Here is a 26,037-nt window from a genome sequence, read left to right on the forward strand (position 1 = left end):
TGCTGTGTCGGCAGCCACTTGTAGCTCTAGAAGAGCTTGGTTGCACCCTGAAATCCAGTCATGAAGCAGAAGTACTTCCTTCAGGCTTTTAGGGATGTTTCTACTAGTTCGACGGTAATGAAGTTTGGATAAAAAAAGTGACTATCCACTGAAGACCTGCTGCTGCCTTGAAGTAATTGGGTTGCCAGTATAGAGGTATAGGGTTCTTAAGAAATACTGAGGCATCACACCAGTCCTCTAAGAATCTCTTTATTTGTGTCCGTTTTTATTTAGCACATTACAGCTTCAGCACAGACATGGAGTAGATGTGTGTATCAACATTTGCACGTAAGTGTTACGAAGACGACTTTGAGAAGAGCACTGATCTATGGGGCCAGACCAGTGGAGTGACTTGCAGGAAATTCAGTCATTTCTACTTGCATCAAGGCAAACAACAAGATCAAGTTCTGTTAACAACAGATGGTAGTTCTAGTTCAAGTAGAAATCTAACAAAGGAGCCCTGAATTTAGCTGCTGGTCAAGAAATACCAAGCTGTAAAGACAAGAAGCTGATTTAAAGGCTAACTGTTACATTCTAAGAGAGATGTAATGGAGTGTTTTAACACTGACCTAGAAATGTTTTATCCCCATTAATAACAGTGGAAGAACTGTTGAGTAGTATGAGAAATGAAAAGTAAGTTCTGTCTCTACTACAAACCTCGTTAGGCTTGGAAAGATTTATCAGCAGCTTTTAGGGAAGTTATGCAGTTCTTTGTACCTAAATCAAATAGCCTATTAAGTATCTTTATTTTTATTTATTACTTATTATTTCAAGAGGTGAAACTAAATTACACTGGCCACATGACTGCTATATACACAGCTGACTGTTTAAAACACAGCACTAGGATTTAGTATGGCTTACAGAAAAGTTCAGTGGGTTTAAGACAGAGGAAGGTAAGACAAGAAATTAACCCACTTAAATGGCGAGTCACTTCAAATGTTTTACTCACATCTACAATTTTCCTGTAAACTTTACCCTCTTCAGCACACCCACTGATAACAAAAAGTTGTCACGGAATGATTAGCTGTGATATTTTACACCTTCTCCTTCAAATGACAAACTGCATGCTGTCCCACAGGAAATGATGCACAGTGGGTCTCATACTTCCCTATCCAAGTTGACAGCCGTTAAGGGCTGCGTTTTCCATCTTAAAGCTTAAAATGCTTTCTCTTGAGACACTTTTACGTCTCTTCTTTTAAAATATATCTCTCAAATTTAAAACTGACCTGCTGAGTTGGACTGTTATGTTTCATTCTTTTGCAGTTCTTGCATCTGAAAATTTACAGTGAATGTTTATATACCAACTTGTTGCAGACAGCCAAAAGTCTTCAAAAGTCTATTTTAAGATTTATTCTTTTGAATTTAAGAATATGGACCAGAAATCACTTTTTATCATATCAAAAGCTTAAGCTTACCTCCCGTGTGTTCTCTGAGTTAAGAACTGTCATAGCATTACTGTAGGCTTCAAAGAAACATCAGCATGGAGATGAGAACAGGGAATTTCAGTAATTCATGCTAATTTGTTGAAAATACTGTGGTATGAAAGAGTAAATACAGATTTAGATCTAAAAAAAAAAATATATTCTTTTCCACTGATTGCAAAGAGCCTTTATTCTCTGAACAACATCGGTTGCATTCTTACTGATTGGTCAGGAATATATCACTTGATGACAACAGCATCTCTATTCAGGAAGTTTCAGTGCTCATTAAAGGTTGTTCTTAGCACAGTCAAAAGAGATTGCAGATTTTTATGAGCAGAAAAAGCTCATGGAAAGTTGTAGTCCATTCCACTAATGATGTAGTTCTGGGAACTGACACCCAAGGCAGTTAATATTTTAACAGGACTTTAGGGAAAAGTGTTTGTAATGGTATCGCTCCACTCGAAAGGTAGTTTGTGCTTTTGAGTGTGATCTTAAAAGGCACTCCATTAACAATTTTAGATGACAACTTTATTTAGCCAGAAGAGGCAAGGAGTTGTACTTTAGTCATCTCGTGCTGGTTTTGTGCAATTTAATGCATCCATTTCTGGCAAATTACTTCACACTAACATAAGCTTGATCACTTGAATAAAGTTACTCTTTCCAATATTAGTTATCTATTCGTTTAAGAATACACACAAATATTGTACCAAATATTGTGTTTCAATGAAACATGCAACACTGAATAATGTCTATCATCAGGTGCCTAGAACAGGTAATTTCATAATTTACAACTTTATTGGTGGGGAATACATCTGTTATGCCAGCTCTCATGATAATTCCCTGTATATTCAAGAAGATCCGTTTAGACCAGTACTTTCCTTACACAACAGCTTCATGGTACCAGATGCACCACAGTCAAAGTGTTAAGAGTAATTACATACACGAAGAGACAACTAAAGTGCAGAGCCTGTGGGATATATACTTTTCATTTACGATACTGTAGAAAGAAATTACTGAAAGACTTCTTCTGCATGAAGATGAATAAAATACTTTCATTAAGCTTCAGGTGCTGCCCACTGCATTGCTTTTAAATAATAATGCTTACTTTCTATACAGACACAGCAAAGTAGTAAGCAAACTTAGAACACATTCCTCTAATATATCAAAATGTTTCCAAGGCAATATTTTTAAAATTATACCACAGTTCCCAGTAACATCAAGCTTCACAAAGGAGGTGGTAGGGAAGCTTTATCCAGTTAGTAGTTTAAGTGCTCTTCTTTTCTTCACCCAGTAAGTTCACTGTTGCTTTCTTGGCTGCAGTAAAATAAAAGCAAGTTTAATCTTAGAGGCGTACAGATTAAGTGGCTTATTCAGTGTTCTTGAGCTGCATAAAAAAAATAATTTTCCTTTTAGGTCACAAAAGAAAATCATAGCTCTTGTATACACATATGCACAAACATAGTGACAAAACTAATCATAGAAAGATTTTAAAAAATAAACCATAAGCAAGGAGCAGCACAATAAACAGCACAGACTGACTTACGACTATTATAACAATAAAATAGAGCTGCTCACAGTGTTTAGGACATAGAGGTTTACAGCAAGAGATCTACTACCAAGCTGATGAAATAGGGCTGGAATAACGCTAATGTGTGTGTGTGTACATGCACATGCGTGTGCATGATTTCTTAAAAAATAAATGTATGTGGAAGTCTTTGGATGTAAAAATAGGAAAAAGAAAGAATAAGTGATGGAATGAGGACAGAAAAAGCCCATGTGCAACATGGAAGAACATTATTTAAGATACCTGTCTAATAATAATGATTCAGGAAGGGTCATACAGCAAAATTTCCAAGTGTAGTTGAGAAATGCAGATCATTTAAATACCAACAGGAAAACTACTGAAGTTGGTAAGAGGAAATGAGAGTGCATGCATTGCTTGGGGGAAAAGAGACTTAAGGTGCTTTGAAATACCTTATAAGTAAATTTCCTTTCAGATGAAATTTAAATAAACCTTTATTTTAGCTACTTAATACATTTCCTTCTCTTATTCATAAACCTACCATCAGACATTTTAGAGTACAAGGGTCCACTACAGAACGCAAGGAAATAAAAGCAAAAATTAAGCAATCTACAGGCTGTAATAAGATTTATTCTAACCAAATAAAAACCTAAGTAATTTCTTTAAGAGTGGACGCAGAATCCTTTGATCTCCAGAGGAAGGGAAAGTACAAAAACTTAGAAGGCGCGAAAACGTCATTTCACATATTGCTGTTTATTGGACTTAAAGGATTTGCTTTACCGCACAATTGGCAGCCCTTCTATACTACCAGGTATTTGAGACAATATTTTAGGAGACACAAGAATACACTTAAACAGTAACTGTATTTATGGAAGCTATCTTGTGAGGATGTTTGGACCTGCCGAGAGAGAACATTTATAACGATACGTACAGAGGGAAAACACACAAACTAATTTGCCGTTTCTTCCACTCATACAGCTTGCACTCATTCTAGCGTAACTGCACTCCTTGAAAGTAAAATCTATTGCAATCCTCTCTTCCTGGCATCTTCACCCAAATTTAACTTCTCCATTATAATTCACATAGTCTTCTTACAACCTTTTTTTCCCAAAAAATGATGACTATTAACTGTAATACTAGAGTTGCCCAGGGAAATTCCGCCTACTTTATGTGATTAGTGAATGGTCCTTTCCTCACCTTCCTTAGTGATGGTGTCTGCAGTCTCTGCAGCCTTATCTTTCAGGTCTTTAACAACACTGTCAAGCTGAGCTTCGTGCTTCAGGAAGAAAGGCCGGATAATTCGATGATAGAGAAACTCTGCCCCATTGGAAGGACTTGGAGCCATGCACCACAACAGGAAGCCACACTACAAGGAACAAAAACATCTGCGTAAGTAGAAGAAATGAGCAGGAGCCAAGGTGTAGCATGCCCTCCTAACTCTGCCACAGACTTGAGCATATTTAAAACGGTACATCATCCCCTTCATTTTGTATGGTCACAGTCCAATAAGTATGCACATCCGTATAGTTACATACAGCACATCTCTATATTGGAATAATTTCATGGATACCGATAGGATAAAGGAGGAGGGCTGTAGCAGTAAAACTAATCTGGTAACAGGTCTATCAAGATTGCACGTACTTTTCTTTTTAAGGTAGAAGTTCAAAATCTGATTATACAGAACGCTAGCCTCTCTGGCTACTTCTAAATTCTGTGGCACAGGCCTGACTGAAGGTCTAGGTCCCTAAATCACTTAAATCCACCCAAAACATATCCCTGTCCTCTTGGCCTTCCTGCTTTGAAAATGGAAGAATGGAACTGTGTGCATTCCAGAGCTAAAGTGACAGGGAGAAAAGATATATCTAAACTACACATGGTACACGGACAAGGGTAACGCTTTTGGATTGCACAGCTTAGGTACAGCTTTTACAGCACAATCTGCTCTCTGGGGGGAAAAAAACCAACAACGAACACCACAGTGTGTGGGGTAATATTTCTGTATCTTACAAAGGGGATTGGAAAGACAGCTATTACATGTATTACAAATATCTGTCTTTACTATGGGAGCAACTTTATTTGGCTTCAATTCCACTGTCATATACAACACAAAGATAGCTATGTAAAACAAGATCAAAACATTTAAGGGACAGGAAATGCCAGCTTGAGCTCTGAAAGTATATGTAAGATTTTACAGGTTAAAACTGCAACAAAATTAAGCAAATTTTCTCAGCAATTGTACAGTTCTTTTTAGACACAAATAGTAAAATAATATTCTCTCCAGAAAATGAAGGCAGAACAGCTTTTTGCAGACCACCTTTTCTTAAAATACAAAAGAAAACCACTCCAGCCTCAGCCAGAATGTGATTTTTTTTGATGTTAGACATGATTAGATGTCTGAGGATTTCCACACATTTTTGGGAGGAGAGGAAGAGCGCGAGAAACACAATGACAACAACAACAAAAACTCAACTCTTCCTCCTGAAACCCCCCCACCACACAATTAGCTAAGTTAGGCACCAAAAATCTAACTAATCATTTAAACTACAGTAAAACCATAAGCAACGTAAAAGTCTGCATTTAAATACAGTAGCACTTATTAAAATAGCTTAGATTTCAGAAGTTTTCCAGTTTTCATAGCAGTATCTACAGCAGTCGAAGAGATGTTTCAATGCACGTGCTAGAGCTTCTGAAAGTAATTTTAAAAATGTAAGCAAAGTTTCTTATTTTTTTATGAGGTTTCCAGTACACTCCATAGTGCAAAAGCATTTCCTAGAAACTAGTTCAATCACAGTATCCTTTCAGAATTCCACTGTGCCTAGCCAGACATTTCTGCCTCCTCTCCTTCCCCTCATACTTTTGATTGCCCACTGTAAAATTGCAAAGACAGAACCACATCCAAGTATTTGTTTCGGTATTACATAAGAAACTCTGAAGTAAAAATTTGACCATTACAAGGTGATTTAAGTCTATAGAGGTTGTCTTAAAATAAAGACTCTCATTTGAGTTTAACAAAAAAAAAAAAAAAGAGAGACTAAAATCCCTTTTCAATTATGAAAACCACATAGTCTTCTTCAGGCAAGCCTTCCAAATATTTTGGAATATCTCCCCTCTAGTCTTCCTCAGATAAGGGATATTGAGATTGCATGTTCTGTAGGTTCTGCTCTTCATACGTGTAAAATTTTGGTATTGTCTTCACTTGTGCACAACACTGTAAAACTGATCCTCCGACACACATCAGTTGAAGAAAACACCTACTGTTTTTGGAGGAACCTACTGTTTTTTTCTTTAAAGCCACTTCTCATTCTCCTCGCCCTAGAGAAAATTTATGCTATATTTGGAGCTGGAGAGGTATCCTGACAGGCTGTCTGTTAGAAAAGGATCACTGATTCCTGGGGATAACAACTGCCTTCTACAGAAGATTTTGGCAAACTGATTTACCACCCTTTTAGGTAAGCTTTCTTCTTTAAACTATTTGATTGTGGTGTCAGGACAGAGTGACTTAATGTTTGCCCAGAAGAAAAAGAAAGGTTTTTCGAAGTAAAGTGTCCACCAGTGAGAATGCCTACCAGGAATATTGCAATGAATTAGAATAAATAATTCGTGCAATAAAATTTGGCACTAGTAAGTAGCAACTGATGCAGTATCATTAAGCACAGAGAAAATAAAGTAAAAAAGTGATGGAATATCAGTTTTCAAAAGCTTCTATTATTTGGAACTCAATATAACAGAAAGAATAAATGGTACTATCTTATGTTGTTATCTTTCATTAAAAGCTAAGACGTATATTGATCTTATTTCCTGTTAAAGAACACCTGGCCAATTACTGATAGTTATTTTACTTGTCTCAATATACAAAGACGTTACTTAGTTCTCCCTTGTTTTAGGAAATCCCTCAGCTGTAAGTCCAACTTCCTCTGAAACTAAAAGAAATTGAAATTTCCCTTTTCTTCCCTAAGAAAAAAATTAGCCATTAGATTTTACAGCTTTATCCCAGTGTAGTCAAGAAAAAAATCAAATCTTTTACAGTTATAGATTTGTTCTCAAATGCCTATTACTTTTGAAATGTACTGAAACAGATGTTTATATACATTTTCTAGAGGACACATACCAAATTTGCAAATCTCAGTCTTTTCAAAGCTTGAGAATGTCAGACTGCTAACTTAAGTTTATTTTTCCCTTGTTCCTCATGAAACTGAACTAACAAAGACTATTAAAAAGAAAGTGGCTTGTAAAAAGGTCCAGAAAGCTCAGAGTGATACAATTGTTAACTGGAAAAAAAAAAACTATATTCTTTGTGACCCTCCAAGAGCAGCCAGGGGAGGGAACGGAATTCGTGCAATAGAATGACTTCCTTAGGCAGCCACCTGAGCTGGGTCTAACCCACTTGGATCTGGTGCTAGCAGCTGTTCTTGCCCTGGCAGCATGAAACTGGATACAGCTGGGTTTGCCACTACAGCAGAGGAAGTGACTGCAGCTGAGAACACAGCAAGCCAGCCCATGGCCGGTTCCAAGCTTCTACAGACAGAAGACTATCAAAACCCAAGACGCGTCTCATATTACCGCAAATATGAACACACTCCTAATGGACAACTGCAGTCATTACAGAATCACAGAATGACAGGAGTTGGAAGGGACCTCTGGAGACCACCTACTCCAAACCCCCATCACAGCAGGTTCACCTGGAGCAGGTTGCACAGGAATGCATCCAGGCAAGTTTTGAGTATCTCCAGAGCAGGAGACTCCACAGCCTCTCTGGGCAGCCTGTTCCAGCGCTCTGCCACCCTCAAAGGAAAGAAGTTCCTCCTCATGTTTAGATGGAACTTCCTATGATCAAGTTTGTGCTCGTTACCTCTCCCTCCTGTCACTGGGCACCACTGGAAAAATCACAGAATCACTAAGGTTGGAAAAGACCTGTAAGATCATCAAGTCCAACCATCAACCAACAAACACCACCATGCCCATTAAACCATGTCCCACAATGCCTCATCCACACGTTCCTGGAACACCTCCAGCGATGGTGACTCCACCACTTCCCTGGGCAGATTATTCCAGTGTCTCACCACTCTCTCAGTAAAGACATTTTTCCTAATATCCAGCCTGAACCTCCCCTGGTGCAACTTGAGGCCATTTCCTCTTGTCCTGTCACTAGTCACCTGGGAGAAGGGACCAACACCCACCTCTCTGCAACCCCCTTTCAGGTAATTGTAGAGAGCGATAAGGTCTCCCCTCAGCCTCCTCTTCTCCAGACTGAACAACCCCAGTTCCCTCAGCCGCTCCTCATCAGACTTGTGCTCCAGACCCCTCACCAGCTTCGTTGCCCTTCTCTGGACACACTGCAGCACCTCAATGTCCTTCTTGTAGTGAGGGGCCCAAAACTGAACGCAGGATTCGAGGTGCGGCCTCACCAGTGCCGAGTACAGGGGCACGATCACCTCCCTGCTCCTGCTGGCCACACTGTTTCTGATACAGGCCAGGATGCCCTTGGCCTTCTTGGCCACCTGGGCACACTGCTGGCTCATCTTCAGCCGGGTGTCAATCAACACCCCCAGGTCCTTTTCTGCAGGGGAGCTTTCCAGCCACTCGTTCCCAAGCCTGTAGCGTTACATGGGGTTGTTGTGACCCAAGTGCAGGACCCGGAACTTGGCCTTGTTGAACCTCATACAATTGGCCTCAGCCCATCGATGCAGCCTGTCCAGATCCCTCTGCAGAGCCTTCCTACCCTCAGGCAGATCAACACTCCCGCCCAACTTGGTGTCATCTGCAAACTTGCTGAGGGTGCACTTGATGCCCTCATCCAGATCACTGATAAATATTAAACAAGACCGTCCCCAAAACTGAGCCCTGGGGAACACTGCTTGTGACCGACTGCCAACTGGACTTGACTCCATTCACGACGACTCTCTGGGCTCGGCCGTCCAGCCAGTTTTTAACCCAGCGAAGAGTGCACCTGTCTAAGCCACGATTTGCCAGCTTCTCCAGGAGAATACTATGGGAGACAGCGTTGATGGCTTTACTGAAGTCCAGGTAGACAACGTTGACAGCCTTTCCCTCATCCACTAGGCGGGTCACCTGGTCAGACTGGCCCCATCCTCCTGGCACCCACCCCTTAAGCGTTTATAAGCATTGATAAGATCCCCCCTCAGTCTTCTCCAGACTAAAAAGACCCAAGTCCCTCAGCCTTTCCTCATAAGAAAGATGTTCCAGTCCCCTAACCATCTTTGTAGCCCTTTGCTGTACCCTTTCCAGCCGTTCCCTGTCCTTCTTGAACCAGGGAGCCCAGAACTGGACACAGTTCTCCAGATGCAGCCTCACCAGGGCAGAGTAGAGGAGGAAGATAACCTCCCTTGACCTGCTTGTTGCACTCTTCTTGGTGCACCCCAGGATGCCATTGGCCTTCTTGGCCACAAGGGCACTGTGGGCTCATGGTCATCCTGTTGTCCCCCAGGACTCCCAGGTCCCTTTCCAGCAGCTCAGCCCCTAACCTGTACTGACGCATGGGGTTATTCCGCCCCAGGTGCAGTACCCTACACTTGCCTTTGTTGAATTTCATAAGGTTCCTCTCTGCCCAACTCTCCAGCCTGCCCAGGTCACGCTGAATGGCAGCGCAGCCTTCCGCTGTGTCCGCCACTCCTCCCAGTTTTGTGTCATCAGCAAACTTGCTGAGGGCACGCTCTATCCCTTCATCCAGGTCATTGATGAATATAATGAACAGGACTGGACCCAGTACTGACCCCTGGAGAACACCACTTGTTACAGACCTCCAACTGGACTCTGTGCCACTAATCACAACCCTCTGAGCTCTATCTATCAGCCAGTTTTCAATCCACCCCACTGCCCATTCATCTAACCCACACTTCCTAAGCTTGCCTATGAGGACGATGTGGGAGACAGTGTCAAAAGCCTTGCTGAAGTCAAGGTAAACAACATCCACCGCCCTTCCCTCATCTATCCATCCAGTCATGCCATCACAGAAGGCTATCAGATTGGTCAGACATGACTTCCCCTTGCTGAATCCATGCTGACTACTTCTGATAATTTTCCTCCAGATGCTTTGAGATGACACCCAGAACGAGCTGTTCCATCATCTTTGCAGGCATGGAGGTGAGGCTGACTGGCCTGTAGTTTCCTGGGTCTTCCTTCTTGCCCTTTTTGAAGACTGGAGTGACACTGGCTTTCCTCCAGTCCTCAGGACCTTTCAAAGATGATGGGGAGTGGCCCAGCAATGACTTCTGCCAGCTTGCTCAGCACTCGTGGGTGCAAAAAAAAAAAGCAAATAAATAAAAAGTAGGCATTACAAAAAAAACCACAAACCCCTAGAAATCTCAAAACAGTTTTCAACTGGAGAACCAAAGTATATGCAAATATCATAACATCTTCAAAGGAGTTCTTCAGCATGCCTTTCTCCAACCTTTAAAACTCCTAGTGTGCTGAAAACTTTGAGGTGACAGAGCCTAGGCTCCGGACTTAGGGGAATATGGCAGCAGCTATAACCAGTGTCTCAGCCCTGCATATCAAGGTATATAGAAATATTGCGCAGCTAAAACTCAATCTGGAGTGGAAGCTACAAGCTGTATCAAATAACTGTGACTATACAAATTTAACATGTTTGGAAAATGAAAGCTAGCTTGAAATTTGCATGAATGACATATCTGGGCTTGTATTTCATAACATCATAAAAGACATGGAGACATCACAAACCACAATACAAGAGCTTTTAGTCATGGATGGACTGAAAGTTAGAAGCTGCCTGCTTCTTCCTTTTCCCCACATGTAGTAACTTCAATCCTTCCACCCAATCAGCAATACTTTCTGATTCTCAGCCAATACGTTCTGTCTGCCTTTGCATCACAAAAGTAACCCTCTCCTACTGCTCATTACTGAGAGTAAATACTTGACTTCTTTGTGCCTTCAGCAGCTATCATAGAAAGCCTGCATTTACCATAACTGCTTCCTTGTGTTTGTTTTTGCTGAACTGAGAAAAGTACCCACCTTACTGTTGATGCCACCACTACATGTAAATGTAGCAGTTCTGATAACAGTTATTACCAGAGCCATCTGTGGTTGGTCTTTATTTGCTAGGTCAACCTGAATTTCAGTTGCAAGCTCTTCAGAAAGAGTGCTGTGCTGGCATGAAGAAATCACTGCCACATCTTTCACCACCGAGAAGTTAGAAAAGATGCTCTGAAAATATACTGTATGAATTCAGAACCGCAAGTATACATCACTGCAGACAATGGGTAAAGTCATAATCCTGCTAAATGGGGGAAGTTGAGGATGTGAAATAACTGTATAAGTGGTTAAGAACATATTCTTCCAGTGCCAAAAGCAACCCTTTTGGATCCTATTCAGATCAGATGAACTTGCACTTTGATCATTATTTGGCTTGGTCTTAATATATTAAAACAGTAAAGCTTTCACATATATGTTACACATGCTAAACTTCAAAATCAGCAGATTCTTCCTAAAAACTCTGCAAAACCCTTAAGCTTAAAATAGAAAACGTATTTTTTGTTTTTATTAAGGGAAAAAAATAAAGGAGAAGAGAGAATTAACTTTGTAAGACAGGTCAGGATATTTTCAGTTTGAAGCAGTAGTTCAAATATGTACTTTTTCTTAGGGAGCTACAGAAATAAGTGTCCATATGATTGCACAGTTGATGCCTGTTGAAGATTCAAAAGGAACAATGCAGAAGTGTAACCGAGCTGTCCAAGTCAATTTTTAGAAGTCTTTAAAATATGGTATTTCCTGGAAAAAGCATTTGGCAACATTAGACCTTACCATTAAAATTTTACATGATCCCACCACAATAGCTGGGCAAGCAAATCCTTTCAAGAACTTTGGTGGGGCTAAACCAGGCTAACAAAGCAAAAGGAATAAAACAGCCCACCGAAACAGAAAACAGGTCACAGTTCTTTAAGCTAAACAACTGACTTTCCAGCAAGCTAGAATGTCTTCTACCCAACAGCACACATGGTAATTGGCTATCTCCTAGAAAAATTTAACATGTTAAAGTTGGTTGACAATACACTTACACCTTAGTTGACAAACAAAGCTTGGAACACATTAATCAAATCATTGTTGGTAGTCAAACCACGCTAACAAATACACATTAGCAACAAACTCTTCTGATACCTGCCATTTCCTTTCAGGAAAGTAGGCTTAATTAAAACTGAAGTCTGTATGATTCAAACTATTCTTATACTGCAATTTCCTTCTTTGCTCCCAATAGCACAGATGTTAATACTTTCTTTTGCTGCTGCCTTTGTGATTTTACTCTCCACTTTTGCTAATACACTTAAAGCAAAAATAGACCCACTCTGTAGGGTTTACCATGTGCTGTCATTTTGCCCAAATTTACCCGACATCAGGACAAAGAACTGTCTTTCCACAGTACAGCCACATTGTCTCTTTTTTCCTAAAACATGGCAGACCTTTCCCTGACACCCATCCCAACTTCCTCTCTCGCCTCACAAAACCATCAGCTGTAAACAGATCACTTTTGTAGTTCTAAATTGCATGTAACCAGCATCTAAAAATAAGGTGTGACCCAGGAATTATTCTAAGGGAATCTGTTGTCATCTATCCATTCCTGAAGACATTAAATCAGTTATATCAAAGGTCTCATTTTAGGAGAGCGGTCACATGAACTAACATACCTTTAGCATGTAGTAGAAAGGGAACCAGGACAGAAAAATATCAGAGAAGAATTCCACTATGCTGAAAACACCATATACAACCCAGTAAGTCAGCCACTGTGTGTCATCATCTTTGTTGGGACTTTCAATGGCCTTGATTCTGTAAGGAAAACAAAACAAGTGAATAGATCAGTAGCATCAGTCTCATTTATAATGGTGAAGTTTTTTATGATTCAGATTTGTTGTTACATGTGAATCCTCGTAATTCAATTACTCTACACGCTCTACACAAGAGAACTAAGTAGTATCTATCATACAGACAATGTGCCCAAGATCTTTAAACGGCAAAGCTTTTCCCTACATGTCAGACTTCAAAAAGAAAAGATACTCAAGCTATTTCAAGCTCTATGATTACAAAAAACCCAAACAAAAACCGTAAGCATCCTGACCTTGTTCATGAGATACAGGAAGACGGGGGATAATCTTTGGCCAGCTCCAGCTGTGGATGCATTCTGGTAATCCTGACCAGAAGATTATTGTACATCGCAGCAGCATTAGTGATCCACATAACAGTTAACCTGAGTAAGCCCAGGCCTGTGCTGCAGGTACAGCCTGGCTTTCAAGCCTGTGCTGTGCTGCACAAATTCCCTGGTCACAGGATAAACTCAGCCACCTCACTGAAACAGAGGATCCCATAGGCAGTTCCCACTGGGTACCAGTGATTACACTACCTGCATGGCCTTGCCTGCATCTACCAGTAAACGTCCCTTTTTGACAGCAGGAAAAATGAATAGAGTTGTCTTGAAAGAAAAATCCTACAGCAGCTTAAATTATCAAAATGGGGTAACCTTGTCTACAGATGAGGCGGGCACAGTGTGCTGTGTGTGGATCAGAGGCCCGTTCACTGCTGCACAACTTGGCGTTCCCAGCATCTACAGGGATGTAAGATTGTCTATACTATTCTCTGTTTCTTTATAGTGTTAGCTCTAATAAACAACATTTTAAATGAGGCTTTATAGAACCTGAATGCCTTTCATACTGGGATCATAATGGACCAGCATCTCCTGGTGCAAACAGCATCTAGATAAAAATTTTAAATCTAGTTCAGGATTTTGAAGTGAATCTCAAATATCTGTAATCATAATGTACATGTGCTAGATTCCTCTTTGAAAAGGTAAACCTTAAGATTTGCTCTAACAACCAACAAGCACTTGGTCTACAGAAGCAGAATAGATCCAGTACCCCCCGCCCTGCACAGTGAGGTCTACATATCTGCACCGCCAATTGTTTTGCTCTATAAATCCATTCCTGCGGGACTTGCAAATTCTGACTTAGACTATGGTATTAAGAACAGGGTGGAGCAACCTCTAGTAAAGTCTTGAGCTTACTGCATAATTACTAATTGGACTTTTGTTCTCCAACTGCTAGGACAATGTACTTTAAGTTTATACAGTTCTAAAAACAGGAAGCTGAAAGAAAGACGCACATGTGCTTCCTTCAGTAACAGTAGTGAAGTGGAGACTCTGGACTTGCTAAGTTCCAGATTAGCACTGTAAGAAGTTTTAGAAGGAAGTGCTAGCAACTGTAAGCCTGATAATGTAAAGCTTAAGAGTATTAAAAAGCATTTGTCCTCTCAACTCATGCCATAGGATTAAAATCTGTAGACTCAGTTTAGTGAATTTAGTTTTAATTCTTCTATAACTTATTCCCTTAATATCAGCTACATTGTTGCTGAAGCAGCATCTGTGGGATGTATCGAAGGTGCAAAGTTTTCTTTTAGTCCATAAAAAAGTTTGAGAGTTAGGGAGGTTTACAAAATAGAAACCAGATAGATGGCTGGCTGCAAGTACATTTCCTGGTTTGTGAATTGAGAAACATTTGGACTCCGTCACTTCCTAGTTCTGTAAATTAAAGAAAAAAAATAAAGAAAAAGAAAAAAAAAATCAATCATGTGACATGCCTTATGTTTTAGCAAAAGCACTGGCAAACCCACCACACGCAGAGAGAATTGGAGTAGCTACCAGATTGCATTACTTTGAAACGCAATACAAGGATCTGATACTCTAATTTATGCATTATTTCCATTAGAGCTCGTGGCTGGCCAGCAGTGTCCTGCAGCGGGGAGAGCAACAGCTCTTGCCCTACCCCATCATGCACAAGAAGGTGCCGTTATTGAGGCACTGCATCAGCACAACTCGAAGAACAGGTTTTCCACACGTGGACAGCAGCAGGTCTGCTTACCGCTGTTCCTAACAACAGGGTGGTAGGAAACAGTAGTCCAGGCAGTCTGTTCAAAGGCAGTGCCAACTTCAACTGCTTCTGCCCTCCCACTACAAACCAAATTTTTTATATGCCCCCACCTCTCAGGTATTCTAATACTGGTGGGTGAGGGGGCCCTACAAAAAAAAAAAAAAACAAACCCAAACACCAAGGGAGGTAATGGAGAGGGCTACTGATCTATTTTCAAGGCATGAAACTGTACTTCTGTAGGGAAAGAAAAAGTACAAGTGAGTAGTAGGAAAGTTAGAGTGGTGGATAAATGGAGGACAGAAAGGAACTAATTGCGAAGTTTCTCAGTGTTAAGGAAAACTTGCTGTAGGGGTTCATCGTGTGAATTTGTCTGCTTCTGCTGACAGCTTCTCCGTTAGAGGCATACAGGAGAAGGCTTATTTTACCACAATAAGCACATTTGTGAGTGGTTTTGCTGCAAAGCATTCTCTGTCTTGCTGTTTTCCAGTCATTGTCTGAAGCCATCCACGGATTTAAGGAAGCATTGTTTAATTTTTTTTTTATCATCATTAAAGTCATCTTAGTTATCATGAAAATCAGTTTTCATAAAAAAACCCACTTAGAATCTCAAATTTTGTGGCAAAGGGCAGATGGCATATCACTATCTCAATGAGGAATGCTCTATTATCTTTTCTCCTGTAAAACCCGATGGCCTTTGAGAGTTCCTAAATGCAGTGCCATGGGTGTGCTCCCTTTGAACGTTCACCATCTGCTGCTGCAGTTCCTGAAGGTGATGTCTTGAAGTGAATAGAGGAACAAGACACTTTCATGGTCACACAGTCACAAGCAGTAGTACTACAAGTAGTCAAAACCCCATTTGATTTAACCAGCTGATAGGCAGCATTAAATCCACATGTGGTGTTTTCTTACACACTGTAGGAAAAAGCATATTCCCCTCCTTCTATAATGGTCTGATCTAGGTAGGCACCGTGGGACAAGCTCAGGTGGCAGACCCCTACCACACCCACTAAGGTAACAGCCGCATCAGCTCTGAAGGAAGGACACAAACTGCATCTGTTAGCAATGACTTCAGTCCCAATCCCATTTAATGGGAGGGAAGGAAGGAAAAAAGCAGGATATAGCAGGGCTATCCATGAATTAAAGTTTTAACTGAAGGCAAGGAAAGGCATCTATTTTATAAATATTCTGCTTCTGAATGGGAAAAATGTCCCTCAGCTGATACTGACAGCGGAAATCCAGTCTAACATGTCCCTGTTAAATAAAAGGGCAAAAGTAATCTCCATCCTTTGCTACTTACACACTATTTCAATAGAAGTCACAGAAAATACTTCTTATCCAAGAACAAGTACAGTAAGTTATATAGAGTATCTGAACAGATAGGTTTTTTTATCCATTTGTAGCTACACACTTTTCAAGATGAGAATCCCACCCTAATTAGACTTCTTAAGTTATTCTGTAAGTTATTAGATACTATCCTGGTGTAATGCTCTGCACAATTAACCTTAAGAGATCATCATACATGTTACTTCAAGCCAAGAACATTTTATTCTTCTCTGTGTTAAGTCATGAATCAATCAGTCTGATATTCAAAATGCAATCTCCATCAATAAATGAAAAGGTAGAGATCAAGAGGCACTGCTACTACAGCCAACTTTAGGATAGCCTTCTTGTAACAGTTATTTATATGTTGCAAGAGCAAGTAAGTCAGTCTCATCAGCACACAACATTAAGACTCCTAACAAAGGAAGGAGCATCCGAAGTCTATAGTTTCAAATTTAAAAAGAGATACTGTCAGGTTTTTGTAAGTTTTTTTCTAATACTGATTTGACTAAATTCCGTGTTAGTTACATGTAGTGGTTACACACCGCAAAGGATTGTATATGGTGCTTGCACACTAACTGTAGAGGACTTCAAATAAAGCCTCAACCAACTATTTACAGTAGTTCTGCAGGTCGGAGGTAAGAGCAGTCACTAGGAACAGCTTCCAGTAGACTGGCTGGTAAACATCACAGCTCAGTTATTTTAAAAACAGATGCCGGTCCAGCAGCAAAAATGGCCTGTCATGGGCCAGCATTGCAACTTGGGCAGACAGATGAGGAACCAAGTAAAAACTTCATCTTTAGCCAGATCTGTCCCCTGATAACCCTGCTAACTGGTGATGCTAACGGCGAAGAGCAGAGGCTGCCATGCTCTAGAGTAGCCCAGGGCTTATATCAGCTATGTAGCTACAGTATCAGAGTACCAGCTCAATTTTGACTGCGTGCATCCTGGAATCAGTCAAACTGAACTCTAGAACAAGTGTGGTTACTTTATCCTGTTACCTGATAGTACAGATACTGGTCTAATTTTAGTAAGTTGCCAAGCTGAGTTCTTTTGCTTAAAGCACCTGACTCATTTGGCAAAAAAAAAAAAATCAGCTCTTTTCCAAGAAGAGACTGTTACACACTCCTGAATTAGCTCTGGCATAACAAATCATTGTTAGAGTTAATTCATACATACAGTATTCACAAAATAAGCATATTATAAGCACACAAGTTACGAGTTTGGGTGGGTTGGTTTTTTTTTTTGAGCTGAGTCCGGATGTGGAAGCCACAAATAAAGAAAGAAATGCCAAAGTTTATTGCTCGTCTCATGTGAAGTGATCACTCAAATCTCTGCAATTTACAAGGTGTACCTGATGACTCTTGTATAAATAAAGTTACAAGTTTAAGACAAAAGATTAGCCTCCATTAAGCCCAGTGTTCACATTGTAGTTAGGGAAGACTGGACCATTTTGTGCATCCTTCCTTCAGTTTTCTAACCAGTGCTATACAAAACTACTAGGCAGGCGTATCTGTGACCCTCTTAGTCAAGCATAATTCTTCTTTTCCCCTGTTTAACTTAAAAAAAAAACCCACCACAACCTGAAATTACCTATACTTCTAGAGCTTATACTTACTGGTCTGCCCCAGTTCTTTACAGCAGGTCATGTGGATTCAGAAAGAATTTACTTCTAGCTATCTATCCAGGTACTATCCAGATACTTCTTTCTATCTATCTATCCATCCTCTGGGACCAACACTCCACTGCATCACAGACTTCCTCAGTTTGGTGCCTCCCTGTCATCCTCATTTCAGACCCACCTTGGCAGGCTGCCTCTGTGACATCTGGCATCATTTCAGTGAAACAAGTACCTGTGTATTTGTATTTGCATTATCATTTTGCCTTCTACATTTTCATCCATCCATTAAAAGCCTTCTGTCTTCCATCTTTCTTCCTCTTTACTGACTCCAATAGCAGAGTCGTGCGCTTGCAGATCTGAAAACATCCTCCTGCCAAATGCACTTACACAACTGCTGCAGTGTTAAGTCTACCATCTCCCCTCTCTCAAAATTTTGTGTATCCAGAAGATGGCAGCAGACAAATTCATGAAGGATAGCAAGGGGAGCTCATTGTCCGTGCAGGGACAGATATTATTAGAAGAAATCAGCAAACAACATGACAGTAGTACAAGGGTTCTACCTTCATTTCTTCGAAGGAAATGGAGACTGAGGCAACAAAAGGAGCACATGCCATTTTGCTCACCAGTGAAGTGAGTCCTACAGACTACATGTTAACTCAGCACAAAGCTAAACTCCTGCAAAAAAGCGGCAATCCTCTCATTTCATTGCTCTCTGCTCATTCTTGGCCTGCTCTCCTCCGGAACGAGTATTTGTAGGGCCACACGATGAGTCAGTTACCCAGTTCTGACTCAGGTTGAAACCAGCTTCCCCCAAACGCACACCCACACAGGTTTTTTCGCTGGGATTCACGTGCGTCAGTGCCTCACCCCAGCCTGCTGAACCACTTGGTTACTGCTTGTTCTGCCACACAGGCCAAGCAATGCGGGTGGTGCTGTGCAGCAGGAGCTCCAGCAGGCTTCAGCTCTCCGCTTCTGGAGAAGCCGTCCATGCACTCTCCCTGGAAGGGGGATTTCCTCCACTTCCACCCTTAACACAGGCAAGGAAAGTCACTGCGGGCTTCAGCGAGGCTCACCTGTGTATGCAGTCTCAGGCTAAGCTTTACCAGCTTCACTGTTAGCTGTACTTGTCCACATTAGCAGTTAAAACCTGTACTGCTACACTGCCTGCTAGAGTCCAAAAGCCCCATTTTGGAAACATCTAAACCCAGCTTATATTATAGAAGTCTTTCAGGTTGTCTTTCCTGAAGGTGTTGACAAGAAAGAGAAGTAGTGTGCAGTGAGGGAGGTTCAGGAAAAGCTACATTTTACCTGCGTAGTGCAGACACACCACGTCCCACCAGAGGAAGCAACTTTCCAAGGATCCACGACACAATGCTTCTCCACTTGTGACAGCCAGTTTTGTTAGACGGAAAAAAACTGCTGCACATGCTTTGGTTGCCCCTCCACAGCTGTTACCGTTTAGGGCCCAGGCACAGAGATCAAACAGTGACTGTTTGATCTGGAGAAGAACCGGGCCTCCCCCACATGCTTACAACAATACAGAAAGAACGAACGTTAAATTTGCCTGAGAACCTGTGCTGCACTGTGGAGACTGTATTTCAAGTGTAAGTTTGTTACAGCTCTATACTGTTTTTCAGTTCTATTTACTACAATATTGTAAAAAGAATTACTGTATGACCTTAATTTATACAAATCTACAGTAAAGCATGAAATCATGGTGCAACGTTTTCAGACTTGTCTCACTTGGTGAAATGTTGCTGTTTCAAGGTAATCACTACGTAAGGAATTTTTAAACTACAAGAAAATCCCACAGTTTAAATTATTGAATGTAATTAAAAAATTGACTCATCAGGGAGCAGGAAAGTTTTAGGCTGAGGACCAACTTCTGGGTTGAGGCTGGTTTGCAGACACCTGAAGAATCTCCTTTATGAGTACAGTGCTAGTTGCTAAGCTGTGTAGCAACAAAATTTTGTTATTTTTCTTTTTAAAAAAATTTAAGTTTTATCTAGTATTCACAGACCCTCACACGAAAGTCTGCATTTCTTTTCCTAACAGCTGAAGACAGCTTCATTATCCTCACCTAAAACTTGTATATCTTGCTCATTGTATGGTTAGTAACAAGGAGGCTTCCTTCCTTTTGGGATAGCAAGAAGTTGCCAGCTCTCCTGTGTCAGATAGTCCCATAGCTCTGAAGAAAGACTTTTAAAACGTAACTAGAGTACATCACCACAACAAAACAAACAGGAAAACAAGAAAGGCAACTAACAATAATCCACATTTTTTTTAATATCACTTTTTGACTCTAGCTCACTTTTTCAGCATTTAGGATCGGCAATGCTGCATATTAAATGCTAGAAGCATTGTGACTCACCAGCAGGAAGGGTAGTTTTAAGATATATTCCAGCAAACCCCACTGATCTAAGTCTAACTATTCCTTTAACCTCTGTAGGCCTACATCAACCAAGTTGCTAGAGGTCAATACAGTAAGAGAGGAGTGCGTGCAAGGTGCAGTACTGCAGCGCATTTTGGCTAAGAAGGTCTGGTAAAATGCCTTCCTTTATGCCTCAAACATACCCGCAGTCCCTAAAAATAGTATCTACATCAATTATAAACTGGAAATCTTTCAATGACTTCAATTCAGATTGTGGATCCATCTGCATAACAAAGACCTTTATCTTTTTAACCTAAATTTAAGATATGGAATATAAATTCAAATTTTCCTACAGTTATCATAATATTAGACTCTCTCTTACACCTAAGCACTTCCTATCTCTAGGAAGGAAAGCACATAATTTGTCCGACCAACAGATAAGATAGCTTTTATTTTAAACATGGCACTCTAAAACCTAAAAGACAAAAAGCAAGTATGTTTGGAGGAACCAATTTGGCAGAACATACACAAAAAAAGTCAAAATACACTTTTTAGTGTCTGAAGCCCCATGGAAAGAGTATTAGCTGGGAGAGGAAACAGTGTAAGTGCAGACAGATCTGGAAACTCTCTGCTTGTATTTATACTGAGCATTGTGAATCTGGTTAGATAGACGAGCTCTCTCATATCACTTTTATAAAGCAGTGGCAGAGCATTACTTTTGAACATTAGTGTATCATACAGTGTTTTCCATGAAGGAAAAAAAGTAAGCGTTCTCCTCAAAACTTGTTAAGAGAAAGCAAACTTGCTGCCCTAGCTCTCAACAAATACATTTTGCATTTTCTAAACAACTGCGACCAAAGAAAAGCTGAGTTCCTCTTTTAGAGGTATGGAAGAGGCAAAGGAACTAGGAGACAGGCTCAAGACACCATGACAATATTCAAATTAAGACTTGAGTTGCGTGTTTATACTTCTCTACAATCAATCTAAATTGTTTCCTGTTTGTAAAATGCCACAAGCAGCACCTACATAATAAAAACAGCTAAAGCAAAGAGCATAAACTTAACCAAAGCAGAGAGAGGCATGATTGTACTATACTGCTTTTCTCCCTTGAAGTCACCAGTAATAAGTTCAGACATTTCACTGCCCAAAGCTATTTTCATCTTTGCAATTTTTAAACCAAACATGACAGCACTTCTGCAATTTCCAATCCTTTGCACGCATTTCTTAGTCATCAAAGGCTCCCTTCTGCTTGCACTCTCTCTAATTTTTTTGAGGCAGTCAACCACCACTGGCTATGGGTGGAGCTACATTTAAACAGGCTAGCTCTGGAAAATTTAGAGGAGCAGTGAAAATACTAGCAATGTTATTTATATACTGCCAACACTCACTTCTTCCATCTACTAGTCTGAATACTGCCTAGTGCAGTTAAAGCTCACTAAAAGTATAAGAAGTTGCTTCTATCATCTGTGGTAAAGTTTTCAATGCTGGTCTGCTGCAAACACAAAAGCCTGCAAAAAAAATATTAGATTTCAACTCAAATTATATTATTCTATTTCATCACATAGCACTTAACAGAATTTTAGTGAGTAAGACTAGGGTTTTACAACAAACTTTAATCCAGATTGTCTGACTTACTGGGAAACAGCCAGGTAATGTTTACTTGGAAAACTACTGCTTAATTTTGCCTACATTAAGAGCCTCATGTGGGCCCTTGCTGCTGACATGGCATAGAAGACTTGGAAGTTTGGGAAGATTTTGTATCGCTAGAGAAGAAAGTCCTCTCTGTATAAAACCACTACAGACTTGCACAAAAGGAAAGCTGAACATGAACAAGGGGGAAAGAGAAGGCAAACAGCTGTGCCTGCCTGAAACTGTAAGAGGCATTAACTAGGCAGTTGCCCCCTCCCCTTGCATTGGCTTTGAGCCTTGGCCGAGGCCAGCACCGCAGTGATGCAGGCAGCAGTGCAGCTGCAGCTGTACCACTTCACGCCGTCAGCTAGGCACATCCCATCTGCCAGGTCTAACCCAGCGGCCACAGCCTCCAGCATTTCACTGAAATTCACACCTGCTGCACAGCACACACTGACAAGGTAAACGAACGAAAATAAACTACAGAATTATACAAAGCCTGACAGGCAGATACCTGCAACATCTGTGAAACTGTCCTGGTTTCATGTGTGAACAGACCAAAACCTGAGCTGAGCATCCTCCTCTGGGTTTGTTTTTTTTCCAGTGTATTTTCTTTCACAGAAACACAGAGATGAACAGTAACTACCGTGACCAAGGTAACCCAGAACTATAATCCTAGTAAACCAGATTTGGAATGTGCCTAGTGGGTCATTCACCTGGTATCCTGTTTGCCATTTTAAACAACTGTAAGGATAGGAGGTGATCCCCCTGGCAGAACACAGACATCCATCCCACTCCTTCATGAGTGTCTTTTCTGCTGAACAAAAGCCTGATCCAGTACTTCCTTGTTTTTCACTTTAAACAATTCAGTCAACAACAATGCAGAAATGATACACTGATCTACTTCACAACAGAACAAAGTAAGTTAACTGGGGAAAACCAATTTGCTTTTCTCTTTCAGTACGTTTCCAAGACATTTCAGGCTTGGATCCATTGTTAACACACCTGCGTAAACATCAAACTCCCTGGACAATACCTTCCGTTTACAGCTCCTGACCTCCTCCAGAAGCCACAGCTTTTACAGCAAAAGCCATTTGAGGGTGTTTGCAGCTGATGAAAACAGCTGAAATCTGTTTTCTGCCGAATGCTAGGAAGCAAATCTCACTACCGTTAGTTCATGTAAGACAGCTGAAGAGCCTGCTTTCAAGGGGGACAAACCAAATAGAAGAGAGGAATAAACAAATCACCCTGGCTAGTGGTCTTTATGCTTTATGAGCACCGGGAGAGCACTTGGCAGCACCCTGACTGCAGTACAGGATCCAGAGCAGCAAAAATGAAAGCAGAAATCACTCCAGCAATTCAGCTTTATCTTCTCACAGCTTAGCCCTGCATTTGGGTAGAGATCCTACAGTAGATATGGAGAGAAGCATGGTAGCACCAAAGCAAAAAGAAACCCATATGGTGGAAGAAGTGTAACCACCAAAAAGTATTTTTGCCCTTTTTCATGGTCAGGCAGCCCACGCTTGACTCCAAACTGAAAGCCATCTCAGGAGATAGCACAGATGTCCCAGTGTGTTGCTATCAGACTGATCCCATAACATTGTACTGGCTATCAAGGGCAACACTGCCTATCCTGAGTTCACACGCTCACTCCCAAAAAAGGGGAAACTAAATGGGGCCATGAAAATGCGTGCACTAGTGCATGCAATCCCATGTCTCCTCTGCACCCACACTGCTGGCTCTGCAGGCTTGCAGGCAGAGTAATGCATGTCAGAAAATGCTAAATACCAGCACTGTACCTGGGAAGGAAGGGAGGGGATTGAGCCCACCTCTGCTGTCAGGAGGCTGTTTCATGAGCTGGAACCTGTCTGCAGGCTGCCACTGAAAGACACTGGCATGCAGCAAACCACATGCGTTTTAAATTAGATTTTCACCCAAGATTACAGTTTTCTCCTAAAAATGTTTCAGCATTAAAAAGACAGCTAAAGGGAAAGCATTAAATGAGCATGAATTGGAAAAAAACAGAACTGGCATTGTATCCATGTGCATGTTATTCACCATGGTTTTTTGTTTAAGTAAAATCTGTAGCCAATGCCAACGATGTATGCACCCATGACTAACAAAACAAAACACACCACGGTACTAATATCCGGGAGGTAACTTTTCACATTAAGATACATTTAAAACCACCTTCTAACACTAAAAAGGGTAGACATCCTACAAAAAGATTTTAAAATTTTTCCAGAATTGGAAAAGAAAACCCCATTATTGGTATTTGATTTACTATTGTCTTGCCTCCAGAGTTCTAAGAGCTTTTATTATCAATTTATTCACCATAGTTGCATAACAGCAGTTTTAAAATATAATCCCAAACCAGTTTTAAAACAAATTTTAAAGTTTAAATAGGATTTTAGAAGTAATTATGTAAATTTAAGAAGTACCCAAGTCAGACACGAAATGCTACAGAAACGTAATTCCTACACAACTATTTTAAGGTTTTGAAGCTTTGTTGGCTGATATTTTCACTTTCAGATTTTCATGAAAAAATATCTTTTAACTAATCTTTTCACTAAAAACTACCTTGTAGAAAATAAAACTGAAGCTTCTCCAGAATTCTTGGCCTATAATCTCCTAAATTAGTGCTCACTGGATACTGCATTTACGAAAGTGTGGCTTAGTTTTAAGGATCACAACTGTAAGATGTTTCAAGAGAGTCTACAACTAAGTCAATCTCCCACATCTCTGAAAAAACAAAAGGGAATGAACCTATTTTGTACTGTCCAGGAACTAGTTACAGACAGTATCTTTTTAAAAGTTGCTGACTGTATTTAAAGCAGAGTTACATAAAAGGCAAGCACTGTGTTTCAACGCTATAGCAGTATAGCTGGGAAGGAATTCTATTTTATGGAATGTATCAGGCTACACAGAAGGTTTTATTTAGCGCATTTCTTAAGTCTTTTGGAACGTACTCCACCATGGTATTACCTAACAGGAAATCCATTTTGGCCTAATAACAATATAATGCCCCTGAAATATACCAAGTATTCTTAAAAACAAAACATCTAAGGAGGCTTTCCTTTGAAAAATGAAGTATTTTTAAGTCTTTTACACCCAAGAGGAGCTACAGTGTCCTCCTCTCCACCTTCTCATCAGCTAGGTGGTTTTGGAGTCAACAGCACTCCTTAACGCATCTCTGTCTTTGGCCTGTTATATTACCTAGTGCTTCGCATCAAACACACGCTGACATTGCACCAGTGCCTTCCTGCGTATCTGGGAGTGTCACGTATCAGTGTGAGTTTTAGCATGTACCATTACAACAGCGCTTCTCCCTCCTGTTACTAGCAGCAGGTAAGACACAGCAATCCAGCTTCTCGCTGACAAAGCTGGGAACCCAAAGCCGAAAAGTAACACGCTACAGGAACCGGCTTTCAAGTGTGGAAATTACCCAGCGCCTCCCATCTATAATTTATTACACAGCATTTGCCAGACGGAAGAAACCTCGTTCTTCACTTGCGCCCATACACGCCAAGGTGAAGGGGCGGGCGGGAAAACCCCCCTGCGGAGCGCGGTCCTGGAGGGCCGCCGTGACAGGCTGCGCACCAGCGCAGCGCTGCGATTTTGCAACGGTGTTCTCCCCCCCGCGGGTAACACGTGTCCCCATCGTGGCAAGAGGAGCAAAAGCCGCGACACTCACGAGACGTAGGCGGGGTAGCCGAAGCCGATGACGTTGCAGAGCAGGGACGCGCCGTAGCCCACCACCAGGTACACGGCCACCGCCCCGACGATGGCTGCGCGGGGAGAGAGCAGAGAGCCGTTAGCGCGGGCGGCCCCTCACCCCGCGGCGCTGGAGGGCGACGTGTCCCCGCCCGCCCCCGCGCTCACCGCGGCGGCCCAGCGCCGCCGAGGGAGGACGAGAGGGAAGGGCGCGGCCGCTGCGCCCGCAGCCGCGGGTGCCGCCGCGGGCCGTTCCGCCGCCGCCGCCCTCCAGCCGCCGTCCCAGGCGCCCCCCGGCCCCCAGCGCCTGAGGGGACCCAGGGCGGGGGCGGCAGCTGGAGCTCACCGGTGGCGATGTAGGTGCGGCTGACGCCGGTCTTGCTTTCGATCCGCTCGAGCACTGCGGTCATACAGTTCTTTTCGTGCAGGAACCGGTCAAACCTCTGCCTCATCGCCGCGGTCATGGTGACGCTGCCGCGGGCGCCCGCTCCTCAGCCTCCACAGCCCAGAGCGCA

The 26,037-nt window shown here is 41.6% G+C and overlaps 1 protein-coding gene across 1 annotated transcript; it reads right to left on the minus strand.

The window, feature by feature from the left end:
• Positions 1–233: 233 nt before the first annotated feature.
• Positions 234–26,037, minus strand: REEP5 (receptor accessory protein 5). The gene is made up of 5 exons (XM_059833657.1): positions 25,869–26,037; positions 25,503–25,596; positions 12,639–12,777; positions 4,180–4,348; positions 234–2,774 (listed from the first exon to the last, which is right to left on the minus strand). Exons 1-5 carry the CDS (start codon positions 25,984–25,986, stop codon positions 2,725–2,727), a joined length of 570 nt encoding a protein of 189 aa, XP_059689640.1. The 5' UTR covers positions 25,987–26,037; the 3' UTR covers positions 234–2,724.

The sequence above is a fragment of the Gavia stellata genome, chromosome Z (assembly GCF_030936135.1).
Source record: "Gavia stellata isolate bGavSte3 chromosome Z, bGavSte3.hap2, whole genome shotgun sequence".
NCBI lineage: Eukaryota > Metazoa > Chordata > Aves > Gaviiformes > Gaviidae > Gavia > Gavia stellata.